The sequence below is a fragment of the Mercenaria mercenaria genome, chromosome 18 (genome assembly GCF_021730395.1).
Source record: "Mercenaria mercenaria strain notata chromosome 18, MADL_Memer_1, whole genome shotgun sequence".
Taxonomy (NCBI): domain Eukaryota; kingdom Metazoa; phylum Mollusca; class Bivalvia; order Venerida; family Veneridae; genus Mercenaria; species Mercenaria mercenaria.
Genome location: NC_069378.1, coordinates 8,163,408 through 8,186,949, shown reverse-complemented (window position 1 = coordinate 8,186,949; position 23,542 = coordinate 8,163,408). Strand labels below are relative to the sequence as shown.

Genomic DNA, 23,542 nt, shown 5'->3' with positions numbered 1-23,542 from the left:
GAATTTAAGTTATAATGATATGAAAATGAGCCGTGCCATGGGAAAACCAACATAGTGGGTTTGCGACCAGCATGGATCCAGACCAGCCTGCGCATCCGCGCAGTCTGGTCAGGCTCCATGCTGTTCGCTTTTAAAGCCTATTGGAATTGGAGAAACTGTTAGCGAACAGCATGGATCCTGACCAGACTGCGCGGATGCGCAGGCTGGTCTGGATCCATGCTGGTCGCAAAGCCACTATGTTGGTTTTCCCATGGCACGGCTCAAATAAATATTTTTGATCATTGAATTGATCATTATCTAATTGTGAAATAAATGCCATGCTAAGAGCTTTTATGTCTACAGTAGCAGATAAAATAATTTCTGTATTTCAGAATTTGATGGTGATACTGTGTTGTGCAGGGTATGCGGTGACAAAGCCAGCGGTTTCCATTATGGCGTCCATGCTTGCGAGGGATGTAAGGTGAGTAATGGGATTGTGTATGGCCGAAGTCTTACAAGTAATATAGGGCTCATTTTTTGAAGCATCAAGATGAAAAATTCTTGATCATTCGCACATTTAAAATTAAATTACAAGTCATTCTTAGCGTTGTTAAATTAATTGCACAAAGCAAGTTGATACAAAGGGTAACTTTAATTAGAACCACATAACCTAAAACTAATGGAATAATATAGTATTCGTTTTAATGGGAAGGGCCAACAAACTTTTGTGGGTAGGTACAAATGTAGCAGGAGGGGAAACAGTAATTTAGTTTAGGACTAGTGCAAAATGCATAAGGTGTTGTATGTTAATATATGTAAATATATGGCAGTGTATAAATTAAATATTTAAATTGCAGGTTTAATACAATGAAATAAACAAAACATTTTAGCTTGAAGAATAACTTTGAAGAAAGATAGGGCTATTGCACTCGCCCAATCGTTGGTATCCCGATTTGGTTGTTTTTGTATGTGAGCTGGTATCTTAGTATTAAACCACTTGTGGGAAAGGATTGAAACTTCACACACTTATTCACTGTGATTATCTGACATGCATTGCCCAGGTTCCATAACTCTATTTTGCATTTTTACAAAATGATGAAGGGCCTCCATGGCCATGTGGTTAAGGTTGCTGACTTCAAATCACTTGCCCCTTACCGATGTGGGTTCGAGCCTCACATGGGAGTGTTGAATTCTTCATGTGAGGAAGCCATCAAGCTGGCTAACAGAAGGTCAGTGGTTCTACACAGGTGCCTGCCTGTGATGAAATAAAGCATAGAGGGGCACCTGAAGTCTTCTTCTACTATCAAAGCTGGAAAACCACTGTATGACCTATAATTGGGTCGGTGGGACGTTAATCCCAACAAGAAACAAAATTACGATCCTTTTTTAAATACGTCACTTAAAGTGATGTCATTGTCAACTTTAACCTAATGCAATGCTGATCCTATAGAAAGTAAAGACATAACAGTCACCAAGCCAGTTAACATGTTTAGATCAAATACATAACTTTTAAAACAAAAACAAGTCCGGTGGTATTGCAAAACTGTTAAATACGTCACTTAAGGTGATGTCATTGGTTAATTAATTTATCTCACATTTTCTATTTCTATACATTTCTACAAGTCATAAACAACAAGATAAAAGGTAAGGGTAGATTTCCCGGAAGCAGAGAGCACCCAAAACACAGCCATAGAGCCATGCATCTTAAAGTAGCCCCACAACAAAGGAAGCTGTAATGGAAAAATATTGTAGCCCGGTTGCTTCAAAAATCCAACAAGTACATTATAAAAATATGCAAAAAAGGTGCATAACTTTGTAAAAATGCAAAGAACCTGTAAACCTGTATAGTGCATGTCAGATCATCACAGTGGACAGGTCTTTAAAGTTTTGATCGAAATCAAAAATTTTTTAATTTGACAGGGTGAGCTTTTGTGATCGCCCTTAGTCTGTCGTCCGTCCGTCCACAATTTCTTGTGAACACGATAAAGACCACATTTTGCAATTAACTTTAATCAAACTTGCACACAACTTGTATTGGCATAATATCTCAGTTCCTTTCGAAAACTGCTCAGATCCCATCATGGGTTCCAGAGTTATGGCCCCTTAAAGGGCCAAAATTTGCTATTTTTGGCTTGTGAACACGATAGAAACCACATTTTGCAATTAACTTTAATCAAACTTGCACTAGGGATTTTTCTAGACCTCTAAAAAGGGCAGGGTGCTGCTAAAAAGGGGCAGGGTGCATTTTGCGCGTGGCGTACCTTTGTCTACGAAAATCATAAGGTAGATTTCCATGGTTTTTGTTGTAATGTCTACATTGTAAGGTACTGCAGAAAGATTTGAAATGAATCTTAATGTCAGGAAAAGCATCAATACCTGTTTGTCTATATAACATGCTTATCATTTATAAATACATGCAGTTTGTTTTATGTTTGCATACATTATTTTTGTCTGGAAAGTTTTCTGGATTAGAAATATACCATAAAGATACTACTGAATAATTTAATAATTCTGGTGCAAATCTGTCATTATACATTCATTATATTACTGAACGTACCGTTGATACTCATGTACATTTTTTTTTACCCCGGACACCCACCCCCCACGAATCGTGGGTGCATATATACATTATACATAGGTGTAGACAATTTTCCAACTACAAATTTAACAAAATAACTTTGTTTACGATTTTCGCCATTTTAGTAAAGGGAAACTACTCTACGCGCTGACTGTCTACGCTAAATTCTGAGATTGCCGTTACGTTCTGTAAAAGATCGAGTGGTTTATTTTTTTAAAACAAAATTAATATCATAGAAATTTAATAGTATTTTGATGAAATAAATATAACAAAATCATAGATATTTTGATAGGCAGTGATACTAATTAAAGATCGACTGTTATCTTCAACCAAGATCAAACTGTGAACAACAAAAATGACACGAGGTGCCACGCTTATTGGCGATAATTACTGGTCATTAATCGGCATTTAATAAGCAGCAGACTTTGTTTTAAGATGTTTTATCTCCTTTTTTAATCTGTTTTGCAGTCTGCTTTAATTGCTGACCTATCTAATTGTTGTTTGTTACGACTCATCGGTCGTCGTCTGCATACAGATACTGCATACATGCCTCTGGCAAATACACAGCACCTGTGTATAGTCGGTGCATGTCATAACTTCGTATCGATTGACAATTATCTGGGATGGTATTTTGATTGATGGGCAGTTCGTTTAGAAATACTTCATTAATGGTCAAAGGGGCGGTGCTAAAAGTGCGAAGGGGTGCTGAAGAAAGGCAAAAGGGCGGCGATTTCGGGCAGAAGGGCGGCACTAAAAATGGGCAGGGCGCTGCGCCCTGCTGTTCCGCTCTAGAAAAATCCCTATTGCACACAACTTGTATTGGCATAATATCTTGGTTCCTTTCGAAAACTGGCCAGATCCCATCATGGGTTCCAGAGTTATGGCCCCTTAAAGGGCAAAAATTTGCTATTTTTGGCTTGTGAACACGATAGAGACCGCATTTTGCAATCAACTTTAATCAAACTTGCACAAAACTTGTATTGGCATAAATCTCGGTTCCTGTTGAAAACTGGGCAGATCCCATCGTGGGTTCCAGAGTTATGGCCCCTTAAAGGGCCAAAAGTTGCTATTTTTGGCTTGTGAGCATGATAGAGACCACATTTTGCAATCAACTTTAATCAAACTTGCACACAACTTGTGTTGGCATAATATCTCGGTTCCTTTCGAAAACTGGCCAGATCCCATGGGTTCCAGAATTATGGCCCCTTAAATGGCCAAAATTTGCTATTTTGGCTTTTGCAGCCATATACTTTATCATTAGAGACTTCATTTATGGTTTGATTTGATACAAACTTGCAAAATATTTTCAACAACAATAAATCTTGGATTCCATGATGAATCTGTCAGATCCAATCATAGGTTCCAGAGTTACGGTCCCTGATTGACCCCTGAAAGAGCCAAAATTTGTTAATTTTTACATTGTGAACACGATAGAAGTGACATTTTATATTTGATTTTAATCACACTTACACAATTTAAGTCACAATAAGATCTCGGTTCCTTTCGAAAACTGGCTAGATTTCATCATGGGTTCTAGAGTTACTGGCCCTTTCAGCCATATATTCATTTATGCTTTGATTTGATACAAACTTGCACATAATGATTATCTTGATGATCTCTAGGCATCATGCTATGTCGGGTTAAAAACTAGGTCATCAGGTCAGATCAAAGGAAAAGCTTGTTAACAACCTAGAGGCCACATTTATGACCCTGTCTTCATGAAACTTGGTAACAATGTTTATCTTGATGATTTCTAGGCCAAGTTTGAAACTGGGTCATATGGGGTCAAAAACTAGGTCACCCGGTCAAATCAAAGGAAAAGCTTGTTAACACTCTTGTTCATTTGATGTGCATGAAACCTGTTCAGAATGTTTTGTTGGCATGAAATCTCGTATGAATTTTTATCTGGGTCATGTGGGGTCAAAAACTAGGTCACCAGGTCAAATAAGCTTGTTTACACCCTAGGGGGCACATTTTTGATTCTATCTTCATAAAACTTCGAATGTTTGTTATCATGATTTCAGTTCTGGGTCACATGGGGTCAAAAACTAGGTCATGAGGTCAAATCAAAGGAAAAGCTTGTATACACTCTAGAGGTCACTTTTACCTCCAATCTTCCCGAAACTTTGTCAGAATGTTTGTTTTCATGAAATTTTGGACAAGTTCCAATCTGGGTCATGTGGGGTAAAAAAACTAGGTCATTAGGTCAAATCAAAGAAAATGCTTGTTTACACTCAAGAGGCCACGTTTTTTGGTCCAATCTTAATGAAAATTGGTCAGAATATTTGTCTCCATGAAATCACTAGGTAAAACATGTTTACACTGTTATGGAGTGTTACTCAGGTGAGCGACCTAGGGCCATCTTGGCCCTCTTGTTTGTCATAAGTAATACTCTATCTCACTATTTACTTATGTTGACATGCATAAGAGGCACTATTGTATTGTTTTTGTTTTCATTTACAGGGATTTTTCCGAAGGAGTATACAACAGAAAATTCAGTATAGACCATGCCTGAAAAATCAGCAGTGTAACATAATGCGAGTGAACAGGAACCGGTGTCAGTACTGCAGGCTGAAGAAATGTATCGCCGTGGGCATGTCCAGAGATGGTAAGAAATAAGAGTCTGTAGGTTAAAATTTAAGGTCAAAATAAAGTTGAGACTGAAAATAGATTCCATTCGATAACTCAGGAACACGTTTGCCAACAGCTGTGGTCATTGTTTATTGTGGTTTATTTTGGGACTCCATAGGTAAAAGGTTATGGTCATGGTGACCTTGGCACCGAAAACAGTTTCTGCTCAGTAACTAAAGAATGCTTTAGCTTACAGTCATTAATTCTGATAGGATGATTGCCTGTAGATGACCCCTATTATTTTGGGACTCCATAGGTAAAAGGTTACGGTCATAGTGACCTTGACACTGAAAACAGTTTCAGCTTAGTAACTAAAGAATACTGCTGCGTAGTTGTTAATTTTAATATGATGATTGCCTGTTGTCACTTGATGACTGCCATTGTTATGGAGTCATTGTGTCAGGGTCATAAGGCCAAAGGTCAGGGCCATAAGGCCAGAGTTCAAGTTCACAGTGACCTTCAGACTGAAAACAGTTTACTCTGAATAACTTAAGAGTGCTTTTACACTGCTTTGACATACAGTGGTCATCTGCTTATGGTCAGTAGATGAGCCCTATCATTTTGGGGCTCAGTAATTCAAAGGTCAAGGTCACAAAATAGTCGTCAAACTGTATGGATGTTTGCATGTGGTCAGAAGGTGACCCCTATCATTTAAGGGGTCTTTAGGTCAATGGTCAAGGTGACAGTTACACTTTTGTTTTGGGGGTCACGAGGTCACAGTGATCTTGAAACTGATACTGGTTTTTCTGTGCAGTAACTGAAGAACAGTATGTCCCACAGTTGTCAAACTTAATAGAATGATTACATGTGGTGATTAGATGACCCCTTTTTTATGGGTCCAAGATCAAGGACTTAATGGCCTCTAGACTGAAAGTAATTTCTGCTCATGAAGACAGCCAAATATTTCTTTAATTGGCTGTCAGTCTTCATTAGATGTTAGATGTTTGCCTGTAGTCTGTTGAAGGGCCTCATTGTTTTTTAGTTTATTTAGTCAAAGGTCAGGTTCAAAAATTTCAGGTAATTTTACTTGTAAGCTTTGTTATATTTTTTATCAATTATAGTATTATATTAAAAAAATGTGTATCCCTAGTTCAGAGGTCAAGGTCACACACTCTAGTGTCTTCCTTTTAGTCCAACCCTGCCCCCCCCCCCCCCCCCCCCCCCCCCCCCCCCCCCCCATTATAAGCCTGTTTAGCTTAAAATATTTGCAGATCAACAAGCTTGATATGTAGTTGAAGGACTATTTTTACCACAGTTGTGGCCCTTTGATAGTTTTAACTATATGGAATATAGAGAAAAATCTTATGTGTCCTCCTCCCACACTAGAAGTCTCATTTGTTTCAAATTTCAAAGATGGACAAGCTTGGTGTGCATATGACCATAAAGAAAAGAATTTTTTCTTTGCATACTTCAGTTATGGCCCTTTGATAGTTTTTCCTATATAGAGGACTGTACAGTATGTGGGGGCATCCGTGTCCTATGGACACAATTTCTAGTTTGATTTTGTTTCTTAGTATCCTGTTACCCCATATTCCACCCCAACCTCACTACTGCCCACACTGATATCATTATAAAAAATTTCATGAAATCTGTTCTCTAACAAACATTTAAATAATCCAAATCAAACTTGTTTGGGAACTGGTCCTGTCCAGCTACTGGTTCTAGCCAGTTCAGGGTTTTTTTTTACGACTGGGGGAAGAGGCCCCAGCCTGTCATTGGGGGGAAGAAAATAGCGCGCGACAAGCAGTTTTGGGGGATTTTTTCACTCAGGGGGGAATTTACAATTATGCATAATAAACACTTTAAACTATGTTTTTATTACATATTCTTGCAACTTTTAGCAACTATACACACTGTCACTTAGCAATAGATGGACTTGCACTAATGTTCACTTATCATTGTAACAAGGTGGGTGGGGAGAGTTGAAATGCTAAAATAATTGAATATTTAAAGATCACATGCTTTTATTCACAAAAAAATACTTTAAAATAAGAGTTGCTTTTGCAAGAGTCATCATATTATTATTAAATGCATACTTCTGTTGGCTTTTTAGCTCACCTGTCACAAAGTGACAAGGTGAGCTTTTGTGATCGCGCGGTGTCCGTCGTCCGTCCGTGCGTCCGTCCATGCGTGCGTCCGTCCGTAAACTTTTGCTTGTGACCACTCTAGAGGTCACATTTTTCATGGGATCTTTATGAAAGTTGGTCAGAATGTTCATCTTGATGATATCTAGGTCAAGTTCGAAACTGGGTCACGTGCCTTCAAAAACTAGGTCAGTAGGTCTAAAAATAGAAAAACCTTGTGACCTCTCTAGAGGCCATATATTTCACAAGATCTTCATGAAAATTGGTCAGAATGTTCACCTTGATGATTTCTAGGTCAAGTTCGAAACTGGGTCACGTGCCATCAAAAATTAGGTCAGTAGGTCTAAAAATAGAAAAACCTTGTGACCTCTCTAGAGGCCATATATTTGACAAGATCTTCATGAAAATTGGTCAAAATGTTCACCTTGATGATATCTAGGTCTAGTTCGAAACTGGGTCACGTGCCATCAAAAACTAGGTCAGTAGGTCTAAAAATAGAAAAACCTTGTGACCTCTCTAGAGGCCATATATTTCACAAGATCTTCATGAAAATTGGTCAGAACGTTCACCTTGATGATATCTAGGTCAAGTTCGAAACTGGGTCACGTGCTGTCAAAAACTAGGTCAGTAGGTCAAATAATAGAAAAACCTTGTGACCTCTCTAAAGGCCATATTTTTCATGGGATCTGTATGAAAGTTGGTCTGAATGTTCATATTGATGATATCTAGGTCAAGATCGAAACTGGGTCACGTGCCATCAAAAACTAGGTCAGTAGGTCTAAAAATAGAAAAACCTTGTGACCTCTCTAGAGGCCATATATTTCACAAGATCTTCATGAAAATTGGTCAGAACGTTCACCTTGATGATATCTAGGTCAAGTTCGAAACTGGGTCACGTGCTGTCAAAAACTAGGTCAGTAGGTCAAATAATAGAAAAACCTTGTGACCTCTCTAAAGGCCATATTTTTCATGGGATCTGTATGAAAGTTGGTCTGAATGTTCATATTGATGATATCTAGGTCAAGATCGAAACTGGGTCACGTGCGGTCAAAAACTAGGTCGGTAGGTCTAAAAATAGAAAAACCTTGTGACCTCTCTAGAGGCCATATATTTCATGAGATCTTCATGAAAATTGGTCAGAATGTTCATCTTGATGATATCTAGTCAAGTTCGAAACAGGGTCATGTGCGGTCAAAAAATAGGTCAGTAGGTCTAAAATTATTAAAATCTTTTGACCTCTCTAGAGGCCATATTTTTCAATGGATCTTCATGAAAATTGATCTGAATGTTCACCTTGATGATATCTAGTTCAGTTTCGAAACTGGGTCACGTGCGGTGAGATCTTCATGAAAATTAGTGAGAATGTTCACCTTGATGATATCTAGGTAAAGTTCAAAACAGGGTCACGTACCTTCGAAAACTAGGTCAATAGGTCAAATAATAGAAAAACCTTGTGACCTCACTAGAGACCATATTTTTCAATGGATCTTCATGAAAATTGGTCAGAATTTTTATCTTGATAATATCTAGGTTAAGTTCAAAACTGGGTCACATGAGCTCAAAAACTAGGTCACTATGTCAAATAATAGAAAAAACGACGTCATACTCAAAACTGGGTCATGTGGGAAGAGGTGAGCGATTCAGGACCATCATGGTCCTCTTGTTATTTCAATTGTACTAGAAAATCTCTTAAGAAAGGATAAAAAAGTCCGAAAATCACGATCGCGAAAATATGTGACAAATATGAAAAAAACGAAAGCAAACATTAAAAATTCTTGATAAAATTTCATCTTTTCACCAGAACTATTCCATACTTATAATATCTGATTACTTAAAACATTTATATTTTATTTTGCTCTAGCAAAATACCTTGGCAAAGATAATAAATTTACGTAACGGCCGACCGGCTTATTTAATCGAATCAAGCACATAAAATAATTACTTTAAATTAACAACACATATTACACAATACAGCATAAGCTGTTACCGCTAATTAACAAGAGGTACAAACACGATAATCTGACGCTGCATTGTTTATCAATCATCTATATTACATACTGATGATAACCACGTGTCAGTCCGCGCGTGGCGTGATTGACATCTGTCAGTAGCTGATTAACATACGACGCTCCGCCTACTGTCATACTTACGCTGGTGTTGACAAACAGTATGAAGTTCACTGGGATTTTGATTGACAAGGGGCAGAGCTTTCGAACTCGTTACGCATCAAAGAGTATTACCGCGAGACAAGCAGACACCCACGTCATATTATGTGCGGGTCAGATACGAGTTTTTATCGATTTTCGCTGGTCAAAACCGGAACCTCGGGTCCACTGAACGCTCTTCTAACATTTTTCCACTATTTCTAAAGGTTTTCACACCCATTGAAAATTGTGAAAGACCGTCTGCAGTTGTGAACGGGTCCGATATTCGGTCGGGAAAATCGCAGGGAGTAATCTCCATTGCTTTGTTTACGATTTTGGAGGGGGGAATTTCGGACGTAGGGGAATTTCGACTGCGGTAGGGGAAATCCTTGGCTGGGGGACGAGGCCGATATTTGGCCTCTGCTATAGAATAAAAAAAAACCCTGCAGTTTATCAATATCACTGGAAGTGAAAGTAATCACTACCCTTAAACTAAATGCAGATATTTAGAGGAAGTGTGTCACATACATGTGGTAATGGGAGTTATCACTGAACAGGAAGTTGTAAATCATCTTTCGTCACAATAAATTATTATTTATTGATTTTTAGCTCGACTATTCAAAGAATAGTCTAGCTATTCTACTCACCCTGGCGTCGGCGTCGGCGTCGGCATCACACCTTGGTTAAGTTTTTGCATGCAAGTACATACAGCTATCATTTAAAGGCATATAGCTTTGAAACTTATTTATTCTTTTTCTAGGTCAATTACCAACCTCACTGGGTCAAGTTCCATAACTCTAACATGTATTTTGAGCAAATTATGCCCCCTTTTGGACTTAGAAAATTCTGGTTAAAGTTTTACATGCAAGTTACTATCTCCAAAACTAATGCAGATATTGAATTGAAACTTCACATGTGTCTTCGGGGTTATAAAACTAGTTGATAGCACCAAGTCCCATAACTCTGACCTTCATTTTGGCCAAATTATGCCCCCTTTTGTACTTAGAAAATTTTGGTTAAAGTTTTGCGTGCAAGTACATACAGCTATTACTAAAAGGCATATAGATTTGAAACTTGTTTTTTCTTTTTCTAGATCAATTACCTACCTCACTGGGTCAAGTCCCATAACTCTGACATGTATTTTGGCCAAATTATGCCCCCTTTTGGACTTAGAAAATTCTGGTTAAAGTTTTGCGTGCAAGTACATGCAGCTATTACTAAAAGGCATATTGATTTGAAACTTATTTTTTCTTTTTCTAGATCAATTACCTACCTCACTGGGCCAAGTCCCATAACTCTGACATGTATTTTGAGCAAATTATGCCCCCTTTTGGACTTAGAAAATCCTGGTTAAAGTTTTACATGCAAGTTACTATCTCCAAAACTAATGCAGATATTAAATTGAAATTTTACATGTGTCTTCGGGGTTATAAAACTAGTTGATAGAATCAAGTCCCATAACTCTGACATGTATTTTGGGCAAATTATGCCCCCTTTTGGACTTAGAAAATCCTGGTTAAAGTTTTGCGTGCAAGTACATACAGCTATAACCAAAAGGCATATAGCTTTGAAACTTATTTATTCTTTTTCTAGGTCAGTTACCAACCTCACTGGGTCAAGTTCCATAACTCTTAACATGTATTTTGAGCAAATTATGCCCCCTTTTGGACTTAGAAAATTCTGGTTAAAGTTTTACATGCAAGTTACTATCTCCAAAACTAATGCAGATATGGAATTGAAACTTAACATGTTTCTTCGGGGTTATTAAACTAGTTGATAGCATCAAGTCCCATAACTCTGATATGCATTTTGGTCAAATTATGTCCCGTTTCGAACTTAAAACTCTTTTGATATTTAACATTTTGGGTAATAATTTCCTGCTTCTGTGACAATATTTCGAATAGTCGAGCTTGGCTGTCTTACGGACAGCTCTTGTTGTCTTTGGAGAGGTTACTGGGCTTGTTTATACGCAAGCATTAGTTTGCACCTATTGGATGTACGCACACATATACTGAGTACAGGTTACAGTTAGGTTTAACCTAGGTTTATTTTGTACATTCAATGTGCGTGGTAGAATTACCTTCCCAGGAGTATACTGCATGATTAGCATCCTCATTTTCTGCCAGACTTTGGATTGGGACAAGGGATTGAATTAGTTTGTCCATATATGTTGCAAAAAATGGACAGACGTTCCTCTAAAACTAGAATGGCTTCCCTTATCATGCTGGACACGATTGATTCTGCCTTTGCAACCAGTGCAGGTCATGATCAGCCTGCACATCTGTGCAGTCTGATCAAGATCTGCACTGTTCGCCATTCAGTCAGTATCGTTTTGGTATGCACCCCTTTTAACAATTAATGGTACTCTCCATATTGGAAGATGGACAAGTTCATTATAGAAATTTAGCAGGGAAAGTCTGAATAAAAATGCCTAGGAATCAGATAGTGTCAGCTTCAAAATTCATCATCTTTAATTCTAAATTGATTTTAGTGGCATCAGGGAAATGACAGTTTTGATTAGACTATGAAGGAGTAGCATACATACATTTGAAACTGAGTATCTGGCTTTCGCTTATCTTAAAATCTGGGCTATTGAAGCATTTTTCAAGTCCTGACAGAATTTCTTCTTAACATTTGTATTTTTTTTTCCATTCAAGTGAATTTCGACTTATTGCAAATTTGGTTGTATCGGTGTAAATTTGAAGGTACATGAGTCTAAATCCTATACATTTACATCTCAATGTGTCAACGTAACATCATGTTTACTAAGTAAAATTTAATGCGTAATCTTGGGTTGAAAATATATGATAGATATAAACTCTGAATGGTTTGTTTTAAATTCATATCAAAATGTAGAATGTATATAAATTACATATTTCATGTGTGCATAATTATACATACATATGATGTTACTGCAACACTTTGTGATCTAGTTTAATTTAGGTTATCTTGAATTAAAATGCTTGGTCCCTTGGAATTAAGTTCCAGTCTAAGTACACTTTTACACATTATTCCATATTTGGGGTGCGTAGAAGAGAGAGTAGAAAACAACATTATTGCCTACCTAACGGGGAAATTGTACATTTGTCCGATGACATGCCAGGGATAGATAATCCTGTCTTTCCATAGGGAAAAATCTCATCTAAAATAGTATACACCAACTAGATGACGTTACATAGTAATAGCTCTATAATAACGTCCTAGAATATATATGACTTTATGAGTGCCAGGAAATACTCGTATCTATTTGTCATTGCAATCTGTTTTAAACATGATAGGCAAGAAGAATGATACTACATGCCTGTCTGTGAATGACAGTTGTTTTCCCATTCCTTGGGACAGCATGAACAAAAAATTTCTCTACTGCTAGGTTTTTCATTCGACACTGTCCATTGAGTAGGGAAGCCCCATCTTACACAGGCAAGCATGAAAGGTCCTTATTTCTTGCATGCCAGACAGGATTTTCCTGTGTTTTTGGTAGTGCTTACACCCTGGGATGTAAGATGAGTCTTTCGGAGTAATTTATGAATGAATGCATAAATTCATACCCTTCTATAATGAAATAGTGCTTAAAAGTAAAGCATTTGTTTAATTTTATTTCTTCTATTTTCTGAAGAATGTTGTATGCAAAAAAAAGAATCCATCACCGGTAAAAGGTGCGGATTGAAACATCTGGTTCTCGGGCAACTGGTTTTGTGGTGACTCAGCAGAGCCTTGGTACCACCTATACAGTTACCTTCAAGCCAGATACTTCAGTATGCACCTTCAGCATATAATACTACACATGATGCCCAGATCCTGAGATAAGGCAGGTGTTTTCTAGGCAGAATTCAATAAAATTGTGAATTGTGTCAGACACATCATCTCTGTAGGAGTTTAAAATAGTGGATACCGGTATGTAATGACAATCAACAATTATTTCTATTTGTCTACGGTGGGATTAAGAAATTGCATTGGAGAATAAGTTAATAATTGTATGGAAATTGTTGCTTGACATGGTAGGCCTACTAACTGAACTGTTGATATTGAATTGTTCATGACCTAATAGCAAGCAGAAAAGCTTTATGGTAGTTTTAACCTAGATTATAACCTGGCCTATGAATAAAATATGTCATATAATTACAGCAGTAATGCCAGTATTGATATTATTTATAATAACCATGTCCAAAGTCATTGTCCGTGCAACTGTTATGTAAGAGCATAATATTATGGACAAAAAGAGTGGCTATTTTTAACCGGATTATTTTTACAATTATGTAATGATTTAGCGTATAATCTGTTTAGTTTGTACAGTCCATAAAATAAACAAACGTGTTTGAAAACATGGACGGATCCCAACTGAAGGGGAAGAAGCATTTTATAGAAATATTTCGATGGCAAAATACAATACACATCCCTAGCCCTGACCAACCAATAAACTGAGCCAGTCTATTTTATAAGTACAACAACACGGTTGACCCATTTAAACGAGTTGTAGTCTGATTATTATAATGATGGCTTTTGTTACTGTTAAGGGAGAAATGTATGTGAGGGTTTAATTTTCACTATTTTCATAAGTTCCTTCACCACATAAAAATTTATCCCTGAGCTAATACTGGCTTATTAAAAAGTCAAAACAAGCGGGATAACTTCTTTACAATCTCATAAATATAAAGCCTGGTGAACATACTCAGTATTTCATATTAGTTAAACTCTAACCAAGCTTTTACAGTAAGTGGTCTACAGCTACTAGCTTTAGGAGAAACATTAAAAAAAACAAACACTTAATTTGCAGTAACTCACTTGAGGTTGAGGTGATGGTGCTATGGGTGTTGTCTGTCCTCAAGTGTTAGCATTTTGCTGTAATCAATTTCTTCTCATGAACCACAGGATGGATGTCAGAACCATCCTTGCTTTTTTGACCTCTCTCAGTTTTGTTCACCTGGTTCAGCTTGGTTCCTTTTAGGGGTCCTCAGAGCTAAAAAAATAGCAAAAAAACCCAACTTTGAATGGCGTCTTCTCATTAATCTCTTGATGGGTCATTACTGAACATGGTCTAAGGTGTCCTTTGAAGGTCATCTCTAAATTTTATTCAGTTGGTTTTGTTTGGTTCTTTTAAGGACTGCCAGTGCTAAAAAAATAAAAATGAAAACTCTAAAGTACTTTGCCAAATGAATCGCTGGATGGATTGTCACCAGACTTGGTCTATAGCAACCCTTTTCAAATTGTGCTGCTGAGTCTCATAAGAGATTGTCAGAGCTGAAAATTGAAAAACCTTTAAACAGCTTCTTCTCATATTATATTGACTGTTAATGAAACTTGGTTTGTAGAATCGTCAGTAAAGTCTGTTGTCTATTTGTTCAGATGTTTCTGCTTGGACCACCAGAACTAAAAATAGAAAAAAATATTCTTCCCAGATACCCACCAGATGCCTGAAATAAAGCCCATAGTGGCACCTGGGGTTTACCACAGTGGCACCTGGGGTCTACCACAGTGGCACCTGGGGTTTAGCACAAATAAAAAAAAAACCATTAATTTATTAACTTTTCTAGCGACAGAGTTCATAATAAGTGTAAGGGCCTTAATGTGTTTACAGATTGTCTTCACCTGTAATAGAGCAAATTGTTTTAATCTAAAATGGTCCTCTTTTAAGTTGTAAATGTATTGAGTGCAGATGTTGTAGTTGTTTTAGTATTGTATATTACCTCCCTTTACCAAAGAAAGTGATTTTCTGATATTGTAATATTGTGGAAATTGTTAATTTGATTATAGTGTTTATCCTTTAGCCTGCTGGCAGGGGATTCTGCCTTTGCAACCAGGGCAGACCAAGATCAGCCAGCACGTCCTTGCTGATCATGGTCTGCACTGTTTGCTATTCAGTCTGTAAATTTTTAGTGAAAACCCTGTTTTAGTAATAAATAGTATTGCACAAATTGATTGAAGGACCAGTCCATTTTAGAAATTTTGCAGACCAAAAATTAAACTTTACCATATACTATATAGAAAAATAGATAGATTTTAGAATTCCAGATGCTGAATTGTAGCGATATTAACATTAAAACATTAATCTTTTATCTTAAACACCCGAAGCAAGTTACACGTAACATCTGTTCATGATAGCAAACAATGTGGTAATTTTCTAAAAAATTATGTTTGTTGTTAACTTGATGTTTTAACTATCTTTCTTATTTGCATTTCACCTATTTGTAAAATGTTGGTCACAGATAGCAGGTTTCATGTGTATTTTAAAAAAAATTTAGACTATATTCTGTTTTAATAAGCATACTATATGTTACTCTTTCAGCGGTACGTTTTGGTCGAGTTCCGAAGAAAGAGAAAGCAAGAATCATCGAGCAGATGCAGAAGAGTAACCTCCAGATGGCTGCCACAGCGCTGTCGTCTGCTCTAAGCACCCAAGATATGGTTCAGTCTGTAATTTTAGCGCATCATCAGACGAGCGAGCTTGGTCCGGAAAAGGCAAAAGTGATGAGGGAAATAGCTCTGTTACAGAATGACTATGTAGATTGTCCAGCTCATATGGTAAACATATGGACTTGCTGTTGTTTTTTTCAGTTCAAAACTGTTGTTATTGCTTGTACAGTAAAACTTGCTTGAGAGATGACATCTGTTAAGAGACTTCATGTATTAAGAGACCACCTTTTTCTTTCCTTTTTATAGAAATAAAGAACACATTATGTTTTATTATTGCTATCAAAGGCCAAGGAATGCCTGAATATAAGTTAATTTGATATGAAAACCATTATCAAGTCTTTCATAATGCTGAAAGAATTTTTAAAATCGAACCACCATTGAAAAAGATATGGCAGTTTGAAATTTAAGAAAATGGCTGGTCATAGATGCAGCCATTTTAGTGTATTTATGACGTTATTTACACACTGCTGAATTCTTTATTTAGCAAATTACCTTTTCAATAGATTAATTTCATATGATTATGGAGTGTATGGTGTAAAACATGGTAATTCCTTTCATTTTAGCTGAAAGAAATAGAGAAATTATTTTACAGAAATAAGTAAATACACTTCAAATATGTATCGAGAAATTTCATAAATCCGCGATTTTGTTTCTTGTTGCCATGGAAACAAAATGGCCATCATTTTGTTCAAATATTTAAATGCTCATAACTTTCTCATTTTTAGGTCGATTTTGAAAATTCTCTCACTTTAAATGATATAAGAAATCCTAGCAGGTGGATTTAACATGAGAACAACATTGCCTTTCCTTTAAAGAGATCTTTTCTTGCCCTTCCCTTAGGTGGTCTCTTAAGACAGGTTGTAGTGACAGGTGTACCCCCAAATACCCTCAGTGGCCTTTTGCTAATGGGTTTGATATTTAGCGGCCTTAGATAAAACAAGAACAAATAATTTTTGGGTATAAATTTCATAAGTATATTGAATATAGCTATAAATCTAATTTCTGATCACTTGTTACCATAGTGATACTTAAATTGAACTCTAGCAACTATTTGGTAAATAAGGGGGTAGGGGTGTTTATTTGGGAGGATTGACATTAATTAAGGGGAAAAAAGGGTATATAATTATGTCTCCCACCACACAGTGGTGTGGGAGACATATTGATTTACTCCAGTGTGTGTGTGTGTGTGTGTGTGTGTGTCTGTCTGTCTGTCTGTCTGTCTGTCACAAAGCTTGTCGGCACTCTAAGTCGAACATTTCTCATTCTTTTTTCACCAAACTTGAACAAAATGTGTTTGACCATAAGAGCTCGGCCAAGTTCGATAACTAGCCAAATCGGTCTTGGAGTTATGGCCCTTGAATTACCAAAAATCGTCCTTTTTACTCTTGTCCGCACTCTAATTCAAACATTTCTCATCCGATCTTCACCAAACTTGAACAAAATGTGTTTGACCATGAGACCTCAGGTTTGATAACTGGCCAAATCGGTCTAGGCATTTTGGAGTTACGGCCTTTGAATTACCGAAAAATCCACCTTTTTACTCTTGTCCGCTCTCTAAATCCAACATTTCTCATCCGATCTTCACTGAACTTGAACAAAATGTGTTTGGCCATAAGACCTTAGCCAAGTTCGATAACTAGCCAAATCAACCCAAGCACTTTTGATTTATGGCCCTTGAATTACTGGTTGGATCCACTCATTCAGACCATATAATTGGATCCACTCGTCTAAACCATCTAAAGAAACTAGACATTTCACATAGGGGCAGTTGTTGGAGACATGCGCTTTTCTCAAAAGCATCTCTAGTTATAGTAGATACAGTTGTGATATTTAATTCATGTTGTTGTGTTCGTTTGTTTTTGGGTTTAACGCCATTTTTCAACAGTATTTCAGTTATGTAACGGCTGGCAGTTAACCTATCCAGTGTTCCTGGATTTTGTACCAGTACAAACCTGTTCTCCGCAAGTAACTGCCAACTTCCCCACATGAATTATCAGAGGTGGAGGACAAATGATTTCAGACACAATGTCTTTTATCAAATCGTCATGGAGAACATATGCCTGGCCTGAGGATCGAACTCGTGACCGCGCGATCTGTAAACCAATGCTCTCCCTACTGAGCTAAGCGGGCGGGCTTCATGTTGTTGTAACCCTTGAAGAATACTTAAGTTGGATACAGAGACTATATAGTTGCACAGAAAGTGCCAGGTGTCATTACGGGTCTGTTACCAGAAAGCCGTCTGTTTTTCTCTCATTAAAATTGGAATTTGTCTATAGTTACAATAGAGTCAAGAAGTTTTAGGCATGATAAGATGACCCAACCCTTAGCCTGCTGGCGGCAAGTAATTCTGCCTTTGGGACCAGTGCAGACCAAGATCAGCTTGCACATCTGTGCACTCTGGTCATGGTCAGCACTGTTTGCCATTCAGTCAGTATTTTTTGTTGGAAAGCACCCCTTTTAACAGTTAATGGTTCTGACTAGATTGAAAGCTGGACAAGTTCATTATAGAAATTAAGCAGGGTAGGGTTAAGTATGTTATGAAACAGATCTATGATTTGAACCAGAAATGATGAATAAAATATAAGTAAAGAAAAAGATGTCTCTTTGAAAAGGGTAATAATACAAGACGAAATGATTGCCCTACATAGACAAAAATAGATAGAATTAGTTTATCTTGTTTTGAAAAATGTTGATTTCTAATATTGGAATTTGAGGTTATGCAGGGAAATTCATACTTGTTTAACAGATCTACTTTATGGAACAGAAAAAAAGAAAAAGGAACTAAGAAGTAGAAGATGGTTTTTAAAATAATCATGTTTTGCTTACGTCTTTATTTTCAGATAAGGTGAAGACAGAATGTCTTGTTGATTTGAACTACATGAAGATCAATAAATGTTTCTTTTTCAGGCATGCCCCCTGAACTCAAATGCTGGCAGTGACAACACGGATAATCAGGATTGGACAGACTTCTCCGAGTTCTTTGCTCCTGCCATAAAGTCTGTTGTAGACTTTGCTAAGCTCATTCCAGGCTTTCTACTGTTTAATCAAGATGATCAAGTCACTTTATTGAAGGTATGGCACTGACAGATTATGGTGATTTCTCATTTGCACTTTCTTGCACATTTCAGTATTTGTTTGGAACAGATCTCCTCCAAAATTATAAACTGCTGCTTTACTGGGATAGGAATTTGTGCATTTCAAATGTTGAAAAAATCCATGAAAAAGTAGTACCCATTGAATATTAACCTTTAATCTGCTAATTTTCTGAAATGAACTGGTCCATCATTCAAAGTTGGGCAATACCATTTATTATGTTCACTTAAAATTTACTGACTGAATAGCAAACTGTGCAGACCCTGATCAGACTGCATGGGCATGGAGGCTGATCTTGATCTGCACTGGTCGCAAAAGTAGAATCACTTGCCGAAGCAGGCTAAAGGTTAATGATTTCACAGTTATTTTAAGCCTTAGCCTGCTGGCGGCAGGTGATTCTGCCTTTGCGACCAGTGCAGACCAAGATCAGCCTGCACATATGTGCAGTCTGATCATGGTCAGCACTGCTCGCCATTCAGTCAGTATCTTTTTAGTAAGCACCCCTTTTAACAGTTAATGGTACTGTCCAGATTGAAAGATTGACAAGTTCATTATAGAAATTTAGCAGGGTTAAGCTTCAAGGTTTTATTTGCTCAGAAAAGTCAGTTTATAGGTATCAGATATAGTCTTTTTTTATTAACATAGACTTTGTACATTACAGGCAGCAACATTTGAAGTACTGTTGATTCGGATGGCATGCTTGTTTGACACAGAATCTAACACTATGATGTTTGCAAATGGAAAACTGTTTAGACGTCAAACCGCTGGGGTATATTTTTATTACATACTTTCATTATTCTCAGTGTGTGATATGTTGTATTATTATATACCATATTATTAATCATTACAAAATTGACTGACTCCATGCCAGTAAGTGGAAGCCTGCAGAAAAAAACATGTGGCATGCCATGTGACATACTGAGGAAGTTGTGTGGCATGCCATGTGACATACTGAGGCATGCCATGTGACATACTGAGGAAGTTGTGTGGCATGCCATGTGATTTACTGAGGAAGTTGTGTGGCATGCCATGTGACATACTGAGGAAGTTGTGTGGCATGCCATGTGACATACTGAGGCATGCCATGTGACATACTGAGGAAGTTGTGTGGCATGCCATGTGACATACTGAGGAAGTTGTGTGGCATGCCATGTGATTTACTGAGGAAGTTGTGTGGCATGCCATGTGACATACTGAGGAAGTTGTGTGGCATGCCCTGTGATTTACTGATGAAGTTACCTTTCAGAATAAGATAATATACTTGAAATAAACAGGAAAGATTTGTCTGAGGTGGTCATCAGCACACCTACACATAATTATCCCCCGCCGATGAAATCGGGAGGGGGGTATTGAAATGGCGTTGTCCGTCCGTCAGTCCGTCCGTCAGTCCGTCCGTCCGTCCGTCCGCAGCCATTTCTCAGTAACTACTTGGTAGAATTTCATGAAACTTGAAATAAACATGAACCAACATACTGCGATGATGCCCGTCAAGTTTTTTTTTTGATTGGTCAATTTCCCTCAGAGTTATTGCCCTTGATTTAATAAAAAATGTACGTCTGCAGCTATTTCTCAGTAACTAACAGGTAGAATTTCATCAAATTTGAAATAGACATGAACCAAGATACTGTGCTGATGCCCGTCAAGTTTTTTTTTTGATAGGTCAATTTCCGTCAGAGTTATTACCCTTGATTTAATGAAAAATGTCCGTCTGCAGCCATTTCTCAGTAACTAGCAGGTAGAATTTCATCAAACTTGAAACAGACATGAACAAAGATACTGCGACGATGCCCTTCAAGGTTTTTTTCGATTGGTCAATTTTCCATATAGTTATTGCCCTTTAATTGTTTAAAAATCCACAGATCTGTACATAACAAACCAACCAATTGGAAGAATTTCATTAAACTTCTTTCATTCTTTTCCATGAACATTTATTATAAACATGTGATGTTGTGAACCTACACCTGGTCACCACCTTACCTTGGTCCCCCCCCCCCCCCCTCCACCCCCCCACCCCCCCACACCATTTTTTTTTTTTTTTTTTTTTTTCATTTTTCATTTTCTATCAATATTTATAATCAACATGTAAACTGTTGTATCCTCACCCCCCCCCCCCCCCAGCCCCACCCAAACAAACCATTCATTTTCTTTTAATTTGATTTTGACTAATGAAATTATTTGCTTCTTGGTAACATTCTTAACTTTTTGCTGGATATATTTTTTTGCCGTTCCTCAACTCTGACCCTTTCGGCGGGGGATTCCAATTCATCGAATTTGCTTGTTAGCATTAGCCATGCCCATTACCATCGCAGGCATGTTGTTTAGTTAGTGTATAATACAAAGTCACAGTTTCAGATTAGAGTAAACTATACCATGGTTCGCACAGGCCATGAAAAGTCCTTGAATTTGATGCCTACTCCTTGAAAACTACTTGAATTTTGTAACAGTCAGAAACTACTTGAAAACTACTTGAATTTAGGAAAAAACATACAAAAGATGGCAAATAGTCCTTAAATTCATCGGGTGCGAAGTGAAAACGGACAAACATTATAAACGGATCAAAATAAACTAAAACACGACGGAAAAAAACCCAACTGTTACCGCCATTAGGGCCTGCCACGGAGTTAGCGATAGTACAGTACAGTACTGTACTTTACGGGTTTTATGCTCTTTCAAGTAATTTTCACACTGTGTAATTTATCCGCGATGCATTGAAGGTCATTTTTGGTTATTTCATGTCTCAGCAACAGTGACATTGCGCCCATTTTAGTCCTTGAAAATGGAGGAAAACTACTTGAAAACTCCTTGAAAACTACTTGAATTTTTAGCCCACCATCATCAGATGGTGGGCTATTAAAATCACTCTGCGTCCGTGGTCCGTCCGTCCGTCATTCCGTCCGTCCGTCAGTCCGTCCGTCCGTCCGTCCGTTAACAATTTCTCGTTATCGCATCTCCTCAGAAACTACTGGAGGGATTTTGACCAAACTTTGTCAGAATGATGTATTGGTACCCTAGTTGTGTCCCCCTGAAAATCAGACTGGTTCAACAATTTATGAGTGAGTTATGGCCCTTTGTTTATTTCTATAATTTATATAGATTTATATAGGGAAAAACTTTGAAAACCTTCTTGTCCAAAACCACAGAGCCTAGGGCTTTGATATTTGGTATGAAGCATCATCTAGTGGTCCTCTACCAAGATGATTCAAATTATTTCTCTGGGGTCAAATATGGCCCCGCCCCGGGGGTCACATGGTTTATATAGACTTATATAGGGAAAAACTTTGAATAACCTCTTGTCCAAAACCACAGGGCCTAGGGCTTTGATATTTTGTATGTGACATCATCTAGTGGTCTTCAACTAAGATTATTCAAATTATACCCCTAGGGTCAAATATGGCCCCGCCCTGGGGGTCATATGGTTTACATAGACTTACATAGGGAAAAACTTTGAAAATCTTCTTGTCCAAACCACAAAGCCTAGGGCTTTGATACTTGTAATGTAGCATCATCTAGTGGTTCTGTACCAAGTTTGTTCAAATTATCCTCCTAGGGTTAAATATGGCCCCGCCCCGGGGGTCACATGGTTCATATAGACTTATATAGGGAAAAGCTTTTAAAATGTTCTTGTCAGTAACTACAACATTCAAACTTGGACCACATGTATATTTTTGAGTGGCAAGATGAACCTTGACATGAGTTGACCTTGATTTTGACCTAGTGACCTACTTTCACATTTCTGTAGCTACAGCCTTCAAATTTGGACCACTTGCATAATTTTGTGCACTGGAAAAAACTTTGACCTTTATTTTGACCTAGTGACCTACTTTCACATTTTTGAAGGTACAGGCATCAAATTTGGACCATATGCATAGTTTCATGTTTCAAAATGAAATTTGACATTGATTTTGACCTAGTGACCTACTTTCACATTTCTCAAGCTACAGCCTTCAAATTTGGACAACATGCATAGTTTTGTGTACCGAAAAAAACTTTGACCTTGACATTGACCTAGTGACCTACTTTCACATTTTTGAAGGTACAGGCTTCAAATTTGGACCACATGCATAGTTTTGTATTCTGAAATAAAATTTGACCTTGATTTTGACCTAGTGACCTACTTTTACATTTCTCAAGCTACAGCCTTCAAATTTGGACCACTTGCATAGTTTTGAGTACTGAAATGACCTTTGACCTTTACATTGACCTAGTGACCTACTTTCACATTTTTAAGGTACAGGCTTCAAATTTGGACCACATGCATAGTTTTGTATACCGAAATAAAATTTGACCTTGATTTTGACCTAGTGACCTACTTTTACATTTCTCAAGCTACAGCCTTCAAATTTGGACCACATGCATAGTTTTGTGTACCGAAACAAACTTTGACCTTTACATTGACCTAGTGACCTACTTTCACATTTTTGTAGGTACAGGCTTCAAATTTGGACCACATGCATAGTTTTGTATTCCAAAGTAGAATTTGACCTGGATTTTGACCTAGTGACCTACTTTTACATTTCTCAAGCTACAGCCTTCAAATTTGGACCACTTGCATAGTTTTGTGTACCGAAGTGAACTTTGACCTTAAGATTGACCTAGTGACCTACTTTCACATTTCTGTAGCT

At 37.5% G+C, this 23,542-nt stretch overlaps 1 protein-coding gene across 1 annotated transcript in view; it reads left to right on the top strand.

The window, feature by feature from the left end:
* LOC123538336 (uncharacterized) overlaps nt 1-23,542 on the top strand; it is a 66,670-nt gene that overhangs the window by 6,676 nt on the left and 36,452 nt on the right. The window contains exons 3-7 of the mRNA XM_045322357.2: nt 372-460; nt 5,021-5,165; nt 15,700-15,935; nt 18,735-18,899; nt 19,582-19,689. Of these exons, the coding sequence (XP_045178292.2) occupies nt 372-460; nt 5,021-5,165; nt 15,700-15,935; nt 18,735-18,899; nt 19,582-19,689 (743 nt within the window). The remainder of the gene's footprint in view (nt 1-371; nt 461-5,020; nt 5,166-15,699; nt 15,936-18,734; nt 18,900-19,581; nt 19,690-23,542) is intronic.